This window comes from Manacus vitellinus, unplaced genomic scaffold (genome assembly GCF_001715985.3).
Source record: "Manacus vitellinus isolate BGI_N305 unplaced genomic scaffold, ASM171598v3 scaffold_60_pilon, whole genome shotgun sequence".
Lineage (NCBI taxonomy): Eukaryota > Metazoa > Chordata > Aves > Passeriformes > Pipridae > Manacus > Manacus vitellinus.
The window spans coordinates 2764499-2784835 of record NW_021940687.1 but is presented as its reverse complement, the minus strand read 5'-3'; the positions used below and the strand labels follow the sequence as shown (position 1 = coordinate 2784835).

Genomic DNA, 20337 nt, shown 5'->3' with positions numbered 1-20337 from the left:
CTGCCCTCGGAGTCCGCGACCCTCCCCGGGCTGGTCGTGACCCCTTCCCGAGCGGTTTGGGGAGCGGTGCAGGCGTTGAAGGAACGGGGCAGCGCTGGGGTTGGGGTGTCGGGTTTCCCGGTGCCCGGGCGTTGGCTCAGCCCCTGGGAAATGCTTCCCAAAGGGTGGAGAAGGAGAGGGCAGCATCCTCTTGTCCCCAGGGTGGGGAGCATGGCAGCCAGCGAGCCCCTAACACAGCCCAGGGGCTATGCCACCTTCACTGGTGTCTCAGCATGTGTTGGTTCTCAGCCTGGCTATAAAACCACCCATCCTTTGGCTGGGCAGAAGAACAGCCTGATCCAGCCGTTCCCATGTGTTGCCAGGCCAGAAAAGCTCGTTAGTGTCTTTCTTGTTAAGTAAAAATTGCTGGGGCCGTTGGCTTTGGAGGGCAGAAGGACCGAGAAGGTACTCAGCGTGCCTGGCCTGTGGAAGGAGGCTGGATGGGACTTGTTCTGCAGGTTGTGTTGGGAGATGAAAGGGGAGAAGAATGTATTTCAAAGCTATCAGAATGCAATGTTATCCTACACAAGGTGTGGTTAACCCATGGTACCCATGGCTGCAGGATTTCCACAGGGAGAGAGCCAGAGCTTCCCTCTGCCAGGTTTGTAGTGTTTCTGAAGCCCTGGGCTTGGTGATGGGGGTGGGATCCCAGGGAGAATCCCATCCCCTAGGCTGCAGGGCCAGCATTTGCCTCCCTGTCTGGCATGGGAAGGGTCTTTTCCATGAGACAAGGTCTGGTCTGGCTGGGACCTGCAGGGACAGCGGTGAGGGGATGAATCTTGCTCCGAAGGCATCCTAGCTCAGATCCAGTCTGCCCTGAACTCAGCCAGCAAAATTATTCTCTAAAAAGGCAACAGTAGTAAGTCAGGAAGTTGTTGGTGTCCCTGGGGTGTGAACCGAGCTGTCCTGGCCCTGGGTGGGGGTGAGCTCCAGGGGTGCTATGCTGGGTCCCCGCTGACACAGGGTTGAGCCGAGCCCTCCCAGCGCCCAGCTGGGAGTCAGTACACCCACAGCCCAACTCTGGGGCCAGAGGACTGGCCGTGGCCACCCTCGTCCCTGTGTGGGAGAGCAAGGATGCTCTGGGCACCTCTGCCAGCACCTTTCCTTGCCTGTGTGCCATGAAGGTGCTCAGAACTCAAAGCAAAGTTGGTGTGAGGTACCCGGACAGCATGCCTGGCTCTGTGTGGGTGGGTGGTCAAAGGGCCAGGGGAATGTGTAGACAGCAACAGGCTTGGAGAATAGAAAAGGCTGATCCTGAGTGTCCTCTTGGGCTGGCAAAATGCAGAAAAGTGCCTTCTGTCAATGCAGAAAACAGTTTGAGCGTGACTTGGTTGGGGTTTGCTTGCTGCAGTGGGACAGGAGGGATTTACACTCCACCCACCGCCTCAGGGGCCTCTCCCCATCCAACACAAAAATAGGCTGATCTTTCCAAAAGATGGGGCGGGCGGGCTGGAAAATGCCATTCCTGCAGGGACCTGCCGTGCTTTGCCCCAGGAGGAGATGTGTCACTTGACTGTGGCTTTCTGCAGGCCTGGGCAGGGACACAGGCAAGGGCCCGGCGTCGTCCTGTGCTGCCATTGGGGAGCCACAGCCTCTGCACGTGCCCCTGTGCGTGTGCCTGGCAGGAGTGTTCCCTCCTCCTGCTGTATCCTGAAGCTCAAGGAGACAGATCATGTTTTTCCTTCCCAAAGGGCATCTGAAGCAGAAATCTCCTGCAGGGCACGGGCTGCAGCCCCATCCACATGCTCCTGTGGAGCTGGTCAGAGGCTGGAGGCTCTGCCAGCACCTGGAAGCTGCCGTCCCATTGCCCCTGGTTCTCTGCTCCAGCATGGGCAGAACTAGGTCCCCATCAGTAGATCCAGTCCCGGAGATGCCAGGTGGGTGTCAGTGGAACAGGCCCTCCCAATGCCACGGTGGTGTGATGGAGGAGCTAGGTCCTCCATCCTCAGCAGCACTGGGCAGCCAGCAGCCAGGGGCTGGTGGGGAGGCTTCTGGCAGGGTGTCTGGCTGGAAAAACAGCTCCTCTGCTGTCCCATCGCTGCTTCTGGGAGACTCCCATCCCTGGACATTGGCGGTGCCCATGGGCAGCCCTTTCTCAGGGTTATGGAGATGTTCCTGGTGGCTTGGTCCTGCTGCTTGTCCGGGCTCCACTCACCCACGGGGACTGGCCCATGTCCAGCTCCCGCCTGGCATTTCCCTTGTTGACGTGTTTCAGGCCCTACATGGCCAGGCCCTGGCTCCCACTGAGCCGCATATCTGCCTGTCCCCATCGATGCTCCCCATGGCACCTCCTTCATCACCGGGGCTGGCAGGATGCTCCATGCAGCTTCTCAAGGGCTCCAGCACCACCTAATCCCCTGGGAGGGTTTGGGGGACTCCGGGCTCCCCCCTCTCCATCCTCCCCCAGCCACTTCAGCTGCCCCGAGTCACGCCACGCCGGTGCCGGCGGAGCGGCCGAGCCCACGCGCGCGGCTGGCGGGCACGGAGTGAGGAGGGGGAGAGGGGCCACGTCCCGGTGAGCGCTTTCAGGCAGGGTAATCCGGTGTTATTTGTAACACTAGTAGGGAGCTATTTTTAGCGAGAGGCAAATTTGATTTAATAGTACATAATTTGCCGCTGACAATTCAGAGGGCAGCCAAACGAGGAGCAGCTGGATTCCTAAGGAGGCTTTTTCCTGCCCTTCCTGAAATCCAAGGCTGACTTGCCAGAAGTGGCATTTGTTATTCCAGCTTTTGCTGGGGGAAAGCCCCTTGGGATAGCCCAATTAGCTCCGCTTGGTGCCGCCCCATCACCCGTCGTTAAAAGAAGGAAGGGATATTTTTGCTGCCGTCTGTTATGGGAGGGCTCAGTGCTCCCGAGCTCCTTCAGGCAGCTGGAGCCAGCCATGTCCCCCCCGCTTTGCCTTTCCTTCTAACTAGCTCTGTGCTCTCAGCCTCTCCTTGGATAAATTTAGAATGAAAAATAGGTTCTGATCAAACCAAACAGCTCATTTGCCAGGAAACATGAAGTCTGCGTGCACTTTTGGGGGTTTCTTATGGATTGAGTTCTTCTGGGCCAGCCTTGGAGATACTTTGGGACAAACTGATCAACCAGGAAAGGAGCAAACACCATGTTCTTGCTTGTGCTTTTCCCGAGATGAAGATTCCCACAAAACTGATGGCAGTGTGGAAAGACATGAGGTAGTTCTTTCCTAGCCCTACCACCATTGCATCCAGCCTGTCCCCAGTTGGTGGCATGGGGACAAAGAGCTGCCAGGATAAGCTGGGATAGCCATAGGCTGGAGGTGAGTTGCTGTGAGGCCACAGAGCCCCAATGAGTGTGGGAAGGTGACATTTCCTCCAGGATTATGTGTTGTCTCCCCACAGGTGCCTCAGGGCAGAGCAGTGAGGGCACTCCTCCCTATCCTGGGACAGCCGTCCCCCCAGCACTCTGGGCAGAAGCAGCATTTTGTAGGGTCCCCAAGCTCCACAGCCCTCCAGGCAGCCTCAGAAGGAACCAAGAAGCCCCAGGCCATGGAGGGGTGGAACAAGGCTCCAGCAGCTGTGTCCTCCCAGGAGGAAAGGACTGAGCAGGACTAAGCATTGTCATGACGTTTAACTCCAGCAAATGTATGCCCAGGGTTTGGTGGCTCCTCTCCAGATGTGCAGTCACTCCCTGCAGCTGGAAAACCCCTTGGCAGCCATCCAGATGGGTGCTCAGCCCTGTACTGCTCACTCAGGGGTCACCATCCTCCCCACAGCCCTGAGGAGGATTTGTTCCCTCCTCCGCCAACACCAGGCTTTGTTCCTGGACCACGTCTTGCCTGGAGCACTTGTAGCAGCTGACTATAAAGCCAAAATAGCATTAGTAAAGAAATACTGGGGAAAGCCCTAAGAATGAGGGGTTAAGTGACTGCTGCTGGTGCATCCCCTATGCGAATGTCCCTAGGGACACCAGCTGGGATTGGTGTGGCACGTGAGACCTGACAACTCCCACAAAAGACTCACACACTTTAATCAAACACCTTTTTCTGTGAATGAAGACGTGCAGTCAGCTGGGGGGTGGGTGCTCCTTGAGCAACACCCCAAGTCCTGTGACCCCTTTCTCAGCTCATCCTTGCTCTGCTTTCTCCAGTCCATCCGGAGAGAGCTCAGGCTGGTGGAAACTGGGAGCCAACATTTGGCAGGGAAAGGACCCTAAAATGAAGATCGAATTCCTTGGAGAACAACCACCCCCTCCAAATGTTGCCCTTTGCCTGATGACCAATTTGGTTAAATGAAAAAACTAATCAGTTTTGAAACCTGAAAATGTGTGGGCTGGAGAGGGCCCCTTGGTTGGGGTTTCTCTGTGACACAGATTTTCCCCTTGTACTCAGTTTTGACTGTAGATTTTCATTTACAATGATTTTCTGACGGTCACCACCAGCTTTAGAGGTGGAGTGAGCTGGAAGTTTCATCTCTTTTGGATCCCCTGCCTCCAGGTGCTGTGTCTTCTGTAATTAATTGTGCCCTTCCTTCTGCTCCTCATGCTGGGTTCCCCTGGAAAATGCTGGGGACTGTCCCCAGGGACACCAAGCACCGGGGATGGTCACACAGCGAGGTGCCCTGACCCTTGTGCTCACCCCTCTTTCTACCAATCCCCTGCTGCAGCCCACACACTCCCCTCCCTGTTCCTTGGAGGAAGTGTCCCCCACATCTGCAGTGGGGGGCCCTTCCCAGCTGGGAAAGCACCCTGGCACCCCATTTCCAAGCTCACGCACCCCCTGCCCCACAGATCCCCCTGCTGAAGGTGGCTGTTCCCCGGGGCACTGTGGCAGGGCAGCCAGTGCAGCAGGACCCAGCCCCTGCCCGCCGTGGGCAAGGCACTGCTGACCTCCTCCTCTCTTTCTGCCCCCCTACAGGGAGGAAGGTGCTGACCAGGTGCCCTGAAGCTCTGGGGTTCACTGCCCACGGGCTCAGCAGGATGATACCAGCAGTCCAAGACCTTCCCACGCTCCTCGCAGTGCCAGTGTGACCGAGTGGACGGCGGGGACCTGTGGCACTGAGCCCGGCACGACAGCACAGCAGCCAGTGGCCCTCGCCACGGGCCCTGCTGCCCAAAGATGAGCGATGGCATGTGGATCTCGCTCAGCCCCACCGAGTTTGCCCAGCTCCAGCAGTACACAGACTGTGAGTACCCTCTGCCCCTCCTGGGACAGGGAGAAGGGGTCGAAAAGTCCCGTTGATCTGTGCCAGACTGGCACCCTACGTTTTCATAGTGTCCTCCTGGAGAACTAGGTAACTCCTTAGATCTTGGATGGGGAGGCTGGGAAGGTCCCTGACCCCCAACACTGGCTGGTGGGGATCCCTGTGCCTGCATGCCTGGGAGGATTTAGCTGAGCTCTGGGGGCTGGACACGTGAGCACGGCTCAGTCCCTCTGAAGGCGTTGGGCTCCCACGTTCGTTAGCAAAGTGAAATGCCAACCAGGAAAGCAGACTGGCTTTTCCCAAACACACGGAGCTGCTCCACAGCTTGCCTTGGGTTGCCAGCCCTCTGTGGTAATTTTCCTTAGTGCTTTTGAAGAGCAACCTTCTGCAGCTCCTGCCGAGGGATGGAGGTTGGTGGCACTGCCGGAGGGTTCTGGGGCTGGGAGCAGCTGGAGAGGGAGCCTGGGCAAAGCCCAGGGGTCTGAAACCAAGTCCTTGAGGTCCTGCCTGCCAAAGAGCCGGGTGTGCTCTTCACAGCAGTTGACAGAGAAGCAGCACAGCCCAGGGAGGAGCTGAGAGCAGGGCAGGATGGGCAGGAAAGCCCAGCCAGGATGACAGGATGAAGGAAGAAGGGGTGTAAAATCTCAGGAGTGTTGCTTTGCAGGATTGGCATGACCCTGGGGTGAGCAGGCTGGATGGGGGAGGACTGAGAGGCAAAGAGGACCCCGAGCACCCTCTGAGGCTGTCTTTGGGGACACTGTGTATCAAAGGGATGAGAGTGGGGGCAAGTTCTCCCCAGGCCTCTGCTCCTCATCCAGAGACCTCAGGCAGGGGCAGGTGGGGATGCAGGCAGAGGTGTGCGTGCATTATCCCTCTCTGCATCTCATCCTGCCTCTCTGGAGGATGGGCTCTGCTTTGCTGAATCCCAGACCCTAAAACACCATCTGTAACGCTGGGCTCAAAACACAGACAGCATCTTCATTTCGTTAATTGAAGTGTGGCCAGCAAGGCTGCAACATGGGTAGCTGCTTCCTCCCCAGGAGGGTGGCCTGGCACTGGGCTGGAGAGCAGGGCTGGGGGGGTCATCCCAGCCCTATGGCCAGGAAACCCCTTTTTGAACACCCTAGACATCCCAGACAGTTGTGGTCCAGTGCCGAGTTCCATCCCCAGTGGAGGGCGGGGGAGATCGGAGCCAGCACAGCCCCCACTCAGAGAGAGGATTTCACAGTAATTAACAGGGCTAGTGTGTCCAAGAACCTTTTAAATGCACGTGCCCAGACATGTGTGCGAAGGTGAAGGCTGAATGTTCCCTCCCCTTGATCTTTTTTTTTTTTCCTTCTTTTCCTGTTTTTCTCTATTTTGGAAGGACCAATGTCCCTCCAGACACTCCAGCCCTGACGACACCCAGCCAGGGAAGGTCATTACTGCTTGTATAGAAGTTAGCACAGAGCAATCCAAAGAGGAAACGACCACAGACTTCACCAGAGGAGGTTTAGATTGGACATGAGGAAAAAGTTCTTCCCTAAAAAGGGTTGTCAAGCACTGAAACAAGCATGCCTGGAGGGATTTAAAAGCCATGTAGATGTGACACCTGGGGACATGGGTTAGCAGTGGGCTTGGCACTGGTGCTGGGTTAATGCTTGGACTCTACAATCTTAGAGGGCTTTTCCAACCTAAATGATTCCATGATTCTATGGATACTGTTCTATTTCTCCCTCCTGGCACCTCCTAAGGATGCCAGTGGGCAGCCCAAGGCAGCTTCTGGGATGGCTGGGGCTGCCAAGAGGTGCCATTGTTCACCCAAAGCCCTGCACTGGGGCAGGGACATTCAGGGATGTGCTCAGCATCCCCTCCCGAGCAGCCAGGACTGGGGAGTGGTTTGGGCTTTCCTTGCTTTGCTCTGGGTTTGTGTTCATTTTCATACAGGTAAGAGGAAGCTCTCTATATATGTAAAGCTCCCAGGCCAGCTTTCCATAACTGCCCTGCCCTCTGAAGGTGGAAGGGGAAGCAGGGCATGGATGGCCCCTTCCAGGCATGGAAGGATTCAGAAATTGTATATCCAGCAGATAAACCCCTCTGCACCATCCTGCTCGTGGATGACAAAGGGTGCTCAGCGTGGCCATGCTCAGCATGGTGCCTTTGTCTCCCCAGACTCCACCAAGAAGCTCAAGGATGTCCTGGAGGAGTTCCATGGGGACGGCGTCCTCTCGAGGTACAACCCCGAACAGGTATGGCCCTGTCCTGCCAGCATTCCCCTGTGCTGCTGGCAGCTCCTGGCCCCCTGCTAGCTCCCCCAGCCTGGCTCCCATCCCTGAAAGCAGCTGGGAGAAGGCAGGGCTGGCTGGCTGTCCCCCAACTCTCCCCATGGTCGTGCTCCCAGGACTGGACTCCCTGGCCATCCTGGGGACCATGCACACCACCCCATCCCAGTGATGTTGCCATGGGTGCTGGCAGCTGGCTGCCTTGCTGAGAGCTTTTTGGGGCATTCCCTTGCCAGGCAGAATGTGGGAGAGATTTACTGTTCCCTGAAAAGCAAATTACTTTGCCGGTGTGGTGACGGGAGGGGTCTGTGCCTTCTCACTCTCCCCCGAAGAAGGCTGGGATTATTTTTTCTGAGTAGTGATTTCAGAGAGACCTCTTAGTGTGCCAGCAGGACAGAGCCTTCCACGGGGGCTGTAATCACTAGAATCGAGGCAAAATGAGGAATGTCAGTCGGCTGACCATGGTGAGGAAGGGCACAAAGCTACTCCACTGTTCCAGGGCACCACAGGACCCTCACTCCAGCTGGGTCCACAAAAGCCATTGGGAAGGCATCATCCCCACACAGTGGCAATGCTCAGTGGGGAAGGAGGAGGGGAGGAGACCTCAGGAGGATGACAGTCCCCAGGGGCTGGGGGCAGGCTGGAGGGTCCTGCTGCTCTGCCCTTCCCTGCCACTCCTTCAGCTCCTGCCCTGGCTGTTGAGCCTGATCCCAGCACCACTGGCCTGGCTGAGCCACACTGGCACTGGACATTTCTGGCCCTGCTGCCTCTGGGTCCCTTTAGGTTATATCCCACACTGGGAATTGGGAAGCCAGCAGCTTTAGGAAGGGCTGTGTAGCTGATGTGCCCGGTGAGGGGGGCCGAGGGCATGGAGCCCCACCCAGGCTGGCCGCTCTGCACCCTCCTGGTATGGCTGGGGCACCTCTATCCTCCTCCTCTGCACCCTCCTGGTGTGCCTGGGGCACCTCTATCCTCCTCCTTGGTCTCCTCCCCAGCCCATCGACTACGAGGGCTTCCGCCTCTTCATGAAGACCTACCTGGAGGCAGATGTGCCTGAGGAGCTCTGCCAACACCTCTTCACCTCCTTCAAGCGTAAGATATGCCAAGCCTCCCCCGAGACCCAGCGCCAGAGCCCCGGTGTCTCACAGCACAGCAGCCTCGGTGAGCCCACCCTGCCACCCAGCTGGGCATGCCGGGGCACCAAGGCATGGTGGGGTTGCTCCCAAACTGCTCACGGGGATGGAGGTTGGGGAGTGGCACCTGAAGTGGGTGGCATCGGGGCCGGCACACAACCCAGTTCTTCTCCATCCGATGGGTGGGCTCCCAGGGCCCTTTGCTGTTCCAGGGAGGGATTTCCCTAGGATGGGCACCCACAGGGCACCACGGCACTGGTTCCTCCCTTTCCTTTGTGCATTCAGAGCCCAGGTCAGCATCTCCATCCAGAGTGAGGTGGCCTATGCCCCTGTCACAGGTACTGGTGCAGGCAGCCACCCTGCACTCAGCAGCACCTGGAGCAGGGGTTGTGTGCCAAGCACCCAAGTCTGCCTCCCCCAGCCCTTTCCGAGTGGATTTGTGGCTCATGGAGACATCTACTGAAAGGACTATAAATTGCAAAAGGAAAAGGAGAACGTCCTCGGACATTGGACTCTGGCTGATGGTGAAGGACAACATCCTCCCTGTCTGGTCCCAAGAACCGTGGTGGACATCATCCAGGGATGGAAGCACTGCTGGGAGCCACTGGGACAGGGACAGATTGAGGGGGCCACCCATGGTGGCTCTCAGAGATCCCTGGGGCTGAGATGCTAAGACAGAGAGGCATGGGGCTAGCAGAGAGGACCCAGGGCGAGCACTCAGCACACAGTTCCTGGAGTAAGGGGCGCAGGCACCCTGGTGTCACACTGCCCCGGGCATATATCTTACTTTGCAGGGATCAATGGGAAAATGCTTCGAAGTGCCCTGGGACGACACACTCCTGAGCCCAAGAGCTGCCACAGCAACGTGGCTGAGCTGCAGCCAGTATCCCTCACCCCAGCATCGATCCCCAGTGCCTCCCCCAGCTGGTCTAGATCATCCTCCCAGAAGTCCACCACCGGCACCGCTTCTGCTCACAACTCCTCAGGCTCTTCAAGGATCTCCTCCGTGTCTCTGCTCAGCCCTCAGTCTCCAGGTGAGCTTGGCTGGGACTCCACGTGGGGGGACACAGGCAGTGACAAGCCCTCTGCAGTTTCCGTGCCCTGGCAGTGCAGCTGGTCAAGTCCCCGTCACAGTGGTGGTGACCTCCCAAGCTCTGAGTGTTCTTGTCATCTTGACACCTTTGCTTGGCAAACTTAAGCCACTGATCCCATCCCACAGAGCCCCCACCAGTCAATGCCTTAATTACCCGGCAGCATCTCGTAGGGAGGGGGAAATGGGGTGGTGAGTCATGGCTGCCCCCTGCCCGGCTCCTGCCAGCCCCCGAGGAGGCAAGCATTGGAAGGGCCCCTCTGCCAAGAGCCACCATCTGCCAAAGGCTGCTGTCGGCACGGGCAGCAGTGAGCGTGGGCTGTCCTGGCACCCCAGCAAGCTGCCTCACTGCCCACTGAGCTTCTCACTCCTTCTGGGTGGGTGCTGATCCCCGTCAGGACATGTCCCCATGGGCTCTGACTACTCATCCAGCCTGCACCTGCAGTGATTGAGGGATGGGAGTCTGTGCCCCAGGGATTGAGTGGCAGTGCCCGGCCCTGCTCCAGCAATGACACCCAGCCCCGGGCCCCCTTTGTGCTCCCAACCCTACTCCAGCAGTGTCACCCAGCCCCACATCCTCTCTGTGTTCCAGCTCTTATCCCGTGATGGGCCCCAGCCCCACACCCCCTTTGTGTCCCCAGCCCTTCCCCTGTGGTGCCACTCGGCCCCATGACGAATGGGTCCCTGCCTGCAGAGCCTCCGTGGCCCACCTGGGGATGACTTTGGGCCCAGTGCCATTCCTGCGTGTGGCCTCTCTTCCTGCCCACAGGCACGAGGAGCGTGGAGAAGAGGTTACCCTTCAGCCTGCGGAAGAGCCCCAGCTCCCTGAAAGCCCCCCCTGCTCCACCCCCCACCGCCCTGGCCCAGGTGGTCCACCTGAAGGACATCGTCTGCTACCTGTCGCTGCTGGAGAGGGGACGAGCAGAGGACAAGCTGGAGTGTAAGTGGGACCCTGTGGTTGTGCCGTGTGGAGGGGGTCACCTGAGGGGGGTTTGCCCAAGGAAGGGTGCAGAGCTGGATGTTCCTGCCCATTTGGGAAAACCACTCAGCATCCCCCTCTGCTCCTGGGTGCGTTACCCATGGCTGGCAGAGGGGCTTTACTCTGATACCCCCCAGCCCCAGGGTCACATCTCACCCCAGCTGAGCTGGCACAGCATTGCTCCCACCTCAGAGCCCCAGCAGCATGGAGCTGGGTGCCTGGGGTGCCCCGGGGTGCTCCAGGACTGGGCTCTATCAGCAGCTTCTCTCCTCCCTCCAGTTATGTTTCGCCTCTACGATACTGATGGAAACGGCCTCCTGGACAGCTCGGTGAGCCTTGATGAGAGACAAAGAGGGGGCTCCTCGGGGGGCTGGAAGCAGGTAGGGCACTACCGAGGTGCCCACTCCCAAGATGAGGTGCTCTGAGCTGGGCAGCAGTATGGGAAAGGAGGAGGAAGGCAGCAGCTGGACCACAGGGCTGGGAGACGCATGCCAGCTCCACTGCATCCAGAAGCAGCAAGAAAAAATCCACCCAGCCAGGAATTGTAGCTCTGCATCAGGTCATGGTATTTCAGAAGAGAAAAAATGCACTGCTCCTCCCTCGGGATGTTTTCTCTTTGTTCTTTGGGTATCGCCCTTGAAACCTGTTGGAAAAAAAATCTGGTTTGTCAGAATAGTTTTTCCCAGGGAAAACCTACTGCAGATTTTCTTGCATGTTTTCAGGGCAGAAGACCACTCCCAGCACCCACTGAGGACTGGGGTGTCGCTGCCCCTCCTGTGCGGGTGGGGACTGGGGTGGCCTTGGGCATATGGAAACATAAACCTGATACATCCCCAGTTTGGGGGCTTGGGGCTGGACACTGCTCATGCCTGAAGCCTCTCCTAAGCATCGGGCACCACTGTCTCTCTGTGCTCAGGAGCTGGATCGTATCATCAACCAGATGGTGCACGTGGCTGAGTACCTGGAGTGGGACTCCACTGAGCTCAAGCCTGTGAGTGCTGGGGCTGGGGGCAGCTGGGGCAGATGTGGGGATCCACAGCCAGAGTTGTGGCTGGAATCACCGTATCTCTACATTTTTTTCCTCCTCCAGATCTTGAAGGCGATGATGGAGGAGATAGATTATGATCATGATGGGACTGTGACGCTGGAGGAATGGATCCGGGGTGGCATGACCACCATCCCCTTGCTGGTCCTCCTGGGGATGGAGACGGTGAGTGCCCCCACAGGGACCTGCTTTGGCTGCATCCAGCCTGCCTCCAGCAACAGACTATGCACTCATACACCACCACACAGCCCTACACTGGCCCCCAACCCTTTTGACACCCCCACTCTGCCCCCTTTACCCCCAGATCTTCCCAAGCTCAGTTCTGAGCTGTAGTCACTGCCAGCTGCCATGCCCAAGAAGGCTGGGCTCACTCCTTGCTATTGCAGCATAATCCAGTTAGATGAATATTTAATCAAAAATTAAGGTGAGCACCTAAAATGGTAACTCCTCTTATGGGGTGAGCTTCAAAGAGCAGAGATGGGGCAGTTGGAACCCCCCTTATTTCTCTGTGGTGTTTTTTCGTCCTTTTGGCCTTAATTTCTTTCAGGTGCATCCCTGGCCATTGGATAATAGTTTGCAGGGAAAAATCTGTGGTTTTGCTCATGGTGCCCATGCTTCCCATGGAGAGGTGGGGGTGGGGGGCAGGCTTTCTGGCAGGAAAATTCAAGAAAGCAAGGAATTTTAACTGGCTCCTGCAAAGCACTCTTGCCTGGCCCCAGCTGTAAGAGGCTTGTGCTTTTGTCACCCTGTGGTGATGGCCTGGTCCCAGATGTGGAGTCACCTTCCTGTCAGCCACCAAGATCCTCCCTGTGGCTGGGCTGTGCCAAGGGGCCGTGGGAGCTGGAGCTTGGTGCCTGGAGCTGGACATGCCCAGAGCCTGCATGCTTGGAGAAACACCAGGGAGAAGGGGAGCAGGGGGAGCCCATGATCCTGCTGGGAGCAAACTCCCACAAACACAGTGAGGGGTTTAAGGGGATGAAAAGCCGATAAAAATGGTGGGCTGAGGGCTCTGGGACCCCCAGCAGCAGGGGAGTGACCCCTCACCCTCCACTCTACTGCCCTGCAGAATGTGAAGGATGATGGGCAGCATGCCTGGAGGCTGAAGCACTTCAAGAAACCTGCCTACTGCAACTTCTGCCGCACCATGCTGCTGGGGGTCCGCAAGCAGGGCCTCTGCTGCTCCTGTGAGTCCTGGATCCTTGCCAGCATGTTACACCCCCAGGCTGGTGGCTCCCACCCCATCCAGTGCCCTGGGGAGAGGGGACTGGTCCCTGTTAGTGCTGAGCCCCGTGAGTACTGCAGGGTGAGAGGGGAGGAGACAGCTCCCATGCTGGAGAGCGATGCTCACCATCTCCTTCGTGGCACTTGGGGATATGGTTTAGTGGTAGTGTTGGGGCAACAGTTGGACTCAGTGGTCTTAGAAGGGTTTTCCAAGAATTCTTCTATGATTCTTTCTATGATTCTTCTCTCTCACCAGTCTGCAAGTATACAGTCCATGAGAGGTGTGTGTCCAAAGAGATTGCCTCCTGCATCAGTACCTACGTTAAATCCAAGAGAAACACAAGCGTGAGTAGACAGCATTTCTGAGTCAGTGGGTCTCCTGGCCCCTTGGTCTCCTGCTCTGATCCCACATGGCTTTTTTCCCTGGGATTTGCCCCTCTCATCCTGGGCAGCAGCTCATGGGCATTCCCAGCATCCAAAACCTTGCAGGATGCACCCTGTCCCCAGTCCCCAGGCACTCACAGGTCCTCAACCCCGAGTTTTGCCGTGGTTCCAGGCTGGGGAACAGGTGTCCCTGCTGTGCTGCATGGAACAGCAGGGAGGGAAGTCAGCTGTGTGGCGGGCTGGGTTGGATCAGTCAGCATCCCTGCAGGACAAGCTTCTGAAATCGTGGCAGCCGCCCTCAGCAGGAGGGAGAAGCCCGTGGGTCGGTCGTGTGCCTGCAGTGTCCCCCTGTGCCCTGCAGGTGATGCAGCACACCTGGATCGAGGGCAATTCCCCCGTCAAGTGCGACAGGTGTCACAAGAGCATCAAGTGCTACCAGGGCATCACCGGCCTGCACTGTGTCTGGTGCCAAGTCACCGTGAGTACAGGGGGCTTGGGCGCACCCACAGTGCCCCCTGCACGGTCAGCCTGGGGAGGAGAGGCTCACAGGTGGGAGATGGCAGGTGTCCCCTGCTCAGCATCCCTTCCTCCTGCCCCTCCAGCTCCACAACAAGTGTGCCTCCCACGTGAAGCCGGAGTGCGATGGGGGCCCACTGCGGGACCACATCTTGTTGCCATCCTACATCTGCCCGGTTGTCCTGGTAAGTGCCCCTCTCATCCTGGTACGTGACCCTATTGTAGTGGTAAGTGCCTCCCTTGTTCTGGTAAGTGCCCCCCTCCTTGCTGCCGGTGATAGGAACCCATCAGGGCATCACTGAGGCCAGCCTGCCTCCCCCAGGTGCTGGCACTGCCTTCTGGGGCAGTGTGGGCATCCATACCTCTGTTGCTCAAAGGACAGGCAGTCCCACTGCCGACGATCAGAGAGCGACTCCCCTGCCAGCACCACCCCCGAGGACACCCAAGGCTTCAAGTTCAACTCCACCACAGTGGATGGGCAAGGGCTGCAGGTAGGTTCCCGCACTGGGCTGCAGGTGAGCTCTGCCGCTGAGCCCGCAGCAGGCAGGAATTCACAGCTCCATTTTCTGCCCTCCAGATCAGCCCCCGGCCCGGGACACACCCACTCCTGGTGCTTGTGAACCCCAAGAGCGGAGGAAGGCAAGGGGAGCGGTAGGTGGGGTCCTGCCCAGGGAGAGCATCCCGCCTTGGGTGGGGGCTGCTGGTCCCTCACGCATCACTCCTGGTGTGGGACTCACCTCCGCAAAGCTCCTCACACCTTCCTCTTCCCAGAGTCCTTCGGAAGTTTCACTACCTGCTCAACCCACGCCAAGTGTACAACCTGGACCGCGGCGGGCCCGCGCCAGGGTACGGAGCCACTGCAGCTGATCCTCTGCCCTCTCCTGCCAGCCCCTGCTCCCCCACCTCACACCTTGTCTCTCCTGGCTTTCTCCAGGCTGAACTTCTTTCGGGACACTCCAGATTTCCGTGTGCTGGCCTGCGGAGGGGACGGCACGGTGGGTTGGATCCTGGACTGCATAGGTGAGCAAGGGACGGCTGTGTTGCTACAGAGCATCATCTGCCTGCATCCTCGGTGATCTGCCACAGATTCACAATATTCCCTGTGGGAAAGTGGGGGGGGTCCTGACAACAGCATCATCCCGGGCTGCTGGCCGAGGAGGGACATGCAGAGGAGCAGGAATAAGCCTTGTCAGCCCCAAACCTCTCTTCCCCCTTGAACTGCAGATAAGGCGAACCTGGTGAAGCACCCGCCGGTGGCTGTCCTGCCCCTGGGAACGGGCAATGACCTGGCACGGTGCCTGCGCTGGGGAGGAGGTGAGACCAGAGGAGCGCTGCCCAGGGGCTGCCCACACTGCCCAGGGGGACCCTCCAGTGTAGCTGGGTGGGTGCCATCGCAGGGCAGGGAGGACTCCTGGGCTCCTGGGATGTGGTTAGAGCTTCATCTCAGCCTGGTGCCTCCAGGCACTCCCTCCTAAAAGAGCAGCCACTGCTTTCTCAACCCCCCTGCAGCTGGGTCCTGCCCAGCTTTTTCCATCAGGAGAGCCCCACCGTTAGCCAAAATCTCTGCCACTGCTGTGAGGATGTGGCATAGCAGCAGCCCCAGGCTCCCCCAGACGCTTGACACCCAACTGTGATGTGGCTGTGCTCCCCTTCATCCTCCTTCATCCTCCTTCATCCTCCTCTTTTCCTTCCAGGCTATGAAGGAGGCAACCTGATGAAGGTCCTGAAAGACATTGAGCACAGCACGGAGGTGATGCTGGACCGCTGGCAGATAGATGTTATTCCCAGTGACAGGGAGGCCAACGGAGATCCTGTCCCATCCACCATCATCAACAACTACTTCTCCATTGGGGTGGTGAGTTCCATGAACCAAGGATGGGTCTTTCCCTCCCTGTTCCTCCTTGCTCACATTCCCAGCCTCCCTCCATCTCCTGGCCTTGTTTTTCTGGTTTTATTGTCATTTGCAATGACGACACTTAGATACGTAAGCAGGCATAGGATTTCTCTTTTCCGCTGGGAAAAATGTGAAAGGAGCTTAAATGGAGTTCAAGAGAAGTTTGGGGCCTCAGAGACGAGGACACTTCACCTGCCAAGACAGCACCCATCAGCAAAGTCCTGCTTTGGTGCTCAGACCCACGTTCCCCCATGCTTTCCTGACCCAGGGGAGTCTGGCAGCCCTGTGCCACAGGGGTTTCCCCCAGTGCTGGGGCTCAATCCTGAGAGCAGGGGGGATTTGGGAAAGCCCTGCTCTTCCCAGGGGCTTGCAGCACTTTTGTCCTGGGCCAGGGGTGCCGCCATGGTGTGGGCTACCCACTTGCAGCTCTATGGGATGCTTCTGGGTTCACATCAGCTCTTGCCAGGGGGTGTCACAGCAGGTGGCATTTGGTGACAGCTTCTGAGTTGGACCCAAACACCCCCACCCTGCCTAAGGAAAGGGTGTGATGAGCTTCAGGAGAGCTGCTGCCCTGCTAGGGGGGCTGTCAAGGTGCAGAGTGTCCCTGGAGCCCCACTGCCCCACTGGTAGCCCTCTCTCCCCCCTCAGCATCCCCTCAATGTGATGAGGGAAGGAGGCCAAGTGCACTAATTACATCTCACTTAACAAGCTTTGGGAGGAGCCTGGCTGAGGGTCCCTCCATAGCCTCGGCATGGCCACCACACCATGTCCTTGTGCCACAGAGCACAGAGCGGGGGTTTCTGTGCTGTGCCACTGATGTCTCTGTGCTCCCACTCCCCACAGGACGCCTCCATCGCCCACCGCTTCCACATCATGCGAGAAAAGCACCCTGAGAAATTCAACAGCAGGTAACAGCTTCCCAGGAGCCCCCCGGAAAGCTGGGTGTGGGGGGACACCCTGACGCGGCCATGCATCATGCCAAAGGGACTTTGTGTTTGGTCAGCCTTAGGAGACAGGCAGGGCATGCACAGGGCATGGTGGAGGTCCAGGGCAAGGCTTGGCAGAGGTTTGGGGTGCTCCTTCAAGCCCTGTGTGTTGTGTCAGGCTGCTTGAACTTGGCCACGCACCCAGTTACGTTCATTCATGCTTTATAATTAGCATGGAATTCCAGGACAGGCAGGAGCAGGCCAGGCAGTGAGGGCAGGGCAGGCAGGCAGCAGGTCACAGCTCGCTCCTGCTGTGCTTGGAGCATGTGGAAATGGGGTGATGGCAGCAGGAGCTGTGGCTTGTGATCCCCATCCCCAGGTTCAGAAATACCTGCTAGAAGAATCCTGAATGGATGAAAGTGTCTGGTTCTGCCCTGAAATTCAGCTCCCCTCAGCTTACAGCTCCTCACAGCTTACAGCCCCCCATCAAAGCCTGGCACAACAACTGATGCAGGGGACGAGCCATGGTCAGGGGCTGCCTGACATAGTGCCAGGAGGGTTCTGAGGTGTGAGACATCCCCTCCATGGGGTATCCCATCCCTGGCAGCCTTGTCAAGATATACTAACCTGTCCCATGCCAAGGGAGCACCCAGCACCCCCATCCTCCCCCTGCACAGAGTGTCTAAGCCAGGTCTGCCTGAGCCACCCCTTGTCCCATCACATAACTCCCTAGGGTCATGATGCTGGCAGTTCCTCTCCAGAATGGCTTGTGTCCCCATCCATAGCTCATGTCCCCATCCATGGCTCATGTCCCCAGCACAACAACTCCAGACAATCTCTGGCAGCTCATCTTGCTGCTAACTGGGGCAAGGCACCACTTCCAAGCAGGATGCTGACATGTCTCTGTGCCCCAGGATGAAGAACAAGCTGTGGTACTTCGAATTCGGAACATCAGAGACCTTTGCAGCCACCTGCAAGAAGCTCCACGACTATGTGGAGGTGGAGGTGGGTTTCCTGGGGTGGTCCGTGGCTCCAGCCACGGCACAAGGGCTTTTCGGGAGCTGTTGGCCATAAGTTCCTCAGGCAGGGCTTTTGACTATTTGGAGAGAGGGTGCCACCATGGCTTTGACCCCTCACGGTGGTGGGAGGACACAGTTGCTGGCAGGACCACCCATTCCACCACGCGGCACTTGCTGCAAAGCCAGCCAGCTGCAGGCAGAAGAATGGGCCTGTATTCCCCACTTCCAGCTGTATTCGAGAGCGTGCCTGGAATATTCTCTCTATAAACTTCACGCTGCTCCCAGCACTCGTTGGATGACATGGAAACAGCCTTTAATTAGAGCTGGGAGGAGGGCCCATGGTTGCTAAGAGCGCTGTCACTTCTCCGGAGGCGCTGGGGGGTTCGGCCGTAAACTTCCGTCTCTCCTTATCTCCGGATAAACCACCCTTTTATAACTCAGGCTGGAGGGTGAGGGGAGAAAAGCAGTGCTTGCTACAAGAGACTGGTGGGAATCAGAGCAGGTGGCGGGCACAGGGGTGCTGGCGGTGGGCAGAGAGTGGGCAGAGCCTGGAGAGCTGGCCCTGCAGACTTGGGGTCATGGGCAGAGCAATTTTTATGCCTGTTTCTAGACCCGGAGTTTCATCCCTTCCCAAAGCCCAAGATGGGTAGCTGCACCTGTAGAAGCTGGTGGGAAGGAGTAAGAGCAGCATCAAAACCATCTCACCCCCCTCCCCATCCATGCAGCAGGGTCCCAGGGTAGATAAAGTCTGTGTCTGTGGGGTTCGATGCTGCTGGAGATGGGCATGAGGTGCCCCCCATTCCTTGCCAGGTGCTCCCCACCGAACATCCCCACCAGCTGAGTCCACTGGCAGGAAAGTGTTAATCCCACAGTATATGAAGTTGAAAGCAGCAGCCTGTCCTCCCTCGGCTCCCAGGCAACTGTCAGCCTTGCAGAGAAATGGCAGTTTTGTTTTGGAAATTGGCACTCATTCCCTCCACGACTCCTGGAAATGAATTTGCTTTTTCCCCCAGCTGCAAATTTCTCCTTCCAGCCTCGCTGCCAGCACGCCGTCAGCTGCCCCTGCTCAAAGGGCCCATTGTAGCTCTCTGGCACGCAAACCAGGGAGGACTCCACAGGGAGAATCGCTCCTGCCCGTGGGTGTGTGGGCAGGCGTGGGCAGCTGTGGGCAGGAACAGGCTCCTGCAGCATCCCATCGTCCCGCACCCTGGGCAGCCAACTCACCCCCATCCCACCGTGGCTGGGTTGGTTCCCACTGCCTTGCAGGCAGGTGGGAAAGGTGCCTGCAGTTGGGGGTGATGCTCAGGCTGTGTTGTCCGTCCCACAAGAGATCGGAGCCCTTTCGCTTGGTACCCACTGCTCAAGCGTTGAGGTCTTTTCTCTTCCTACACATCACAATATCATTAAGATGTATTGAGAATGAAATGATTTACATCCTTTCCAAGCCCTGGAGAAATAGTTCTTCCCTCCCAGACTAGAAGATTCCTGCATTTTGCTTTCAGTGCAAGGCTAAAAATAAGATCCCGCAGCATCAGGGCAGGCAGAACAGACCTGACACACCGAGGTGTTTGCTCGTGTGAGCGTCCAGCTCTGCATATAGGGGGCTGGTGTCCTCAGCGTTGGCCAAGAGGGAGGTAAAAATAAGCTCCAAACCTTTGCTAGAGGAAAACAACTGGAGTTAGAGCAACAGCGGGGGCTTATCAGCCCGTTTCATTCCTCTTGGCACAGCAAGTGAGAGCAGAGATGCCTTTGCATCACCAAGAGGCAAGGAAAAAGCTGTGCTGGGATTTGCTGAGGTGCAGAGTGGCAGGCAGAGAGCAGATGCCTCAAGGAAAATAGGAATGCTCTAAAGAAATTCCACTTGGATGGGAAAGCAGCTGCTTCCACCAGAGGTATCTAGGAAGGGGATCTGCGTCTGGATAGTGTGAGAAGACCTGAAGTTAAGAAATGCATTTCCATGGCTGCTGCCTTCAGTCCTGTGGGAAAGCTGCAGGAAATGGATATTTTTCCTTTTACAGGGAATTTTCAGCCAGGGCAGTCCTGCTGTACGACAGCAAAACCTGGGATGCCAGTCCTGTGTGCTGTCTTGTGGTTTTCACTCCAGAACCTGACATTTTTCCCTCTGACACCTTTCCCATAATTTCCTTCCAGCCTCATTTCTAGTTTCCTAGTGTCTCTTGAAAACAAACTAGTTTGAGCTATTTTTTGGGCAGCCAAACTTTCCAGTCCTTTGGAGTCAGTTTGAACAAGGGGAGGTGGGGAATCATGTGCTGGAGCTCCTTGGGTGGAAGTCGCTTCAGGGTTGAGGTGATGTTGCCTCCTATTTTGGGTCACAGCACTGAGCCCAGCCAAGGTTTTCTGTGATCTCCCAGGAATCTGCTTTTTAAAACTGCCATTTTGGGCATGTAGTAAAATTTCTATGGAAATAGAGGGGAGAGCAGCACAAGGAGGGTGAGGTGGCGGTAGTCAGCTCTAGGAAAGCAAAGCGTGGGGGGGTATTTGCATCTCCAGCCCCAGTCACCCCGGCAGACTATCCAGTGTCACACTGTGCTCCTGTGGCGGGGAGAGGAGGCTGGGCTCCATGGGGATGGGCACCAGCCCCCCAACCCCACGTCCTGACACTGCCCACGTACCTGGCAGTGTGACGGGACCCTGCTAGACCTGA

The 20337-nt window shown here is 57.5% G+C and overlaps 1 protein-coding gene across 1 annotated transcript; it reads left to right on the top strand.

Annotated features, from left to right (window-relative positions):
• Nucleotides 1-5119: 5119 nt before the first annotated feature.
• Nucleotides 5120-20336, top strand: LOC103763427 (diacylglycerol kinase beta; the record flags this gene model as incomplete). Its single annotated transcript, XM_029963670.1, has 21 exons — nt 5120-5186; nt 7356-7432; nt 8461-8626; nt 9393-9632; nt 10458-10628; nt 10947-10996; nt 11584-11658; nt 11758-11877; nt 12779-12896; nt 13190-13278; nt 13679-13795; nt 13920-14018; nt 14211-14324; nt 14411-14484; nt 14605-14679; nt 14768-14853; nt 15058-15147; nt 15528-15688; nt 16571-16635; nt 17568-17658; nt 20313-20336. Coding segments are annotated over exons 1-21 (2169 nt in total), but the record flags the coding sequence as incomplete, so codon positions are not given.
• Between the last annotated feature and the right edge of the window lies 1 nt (nt 20337).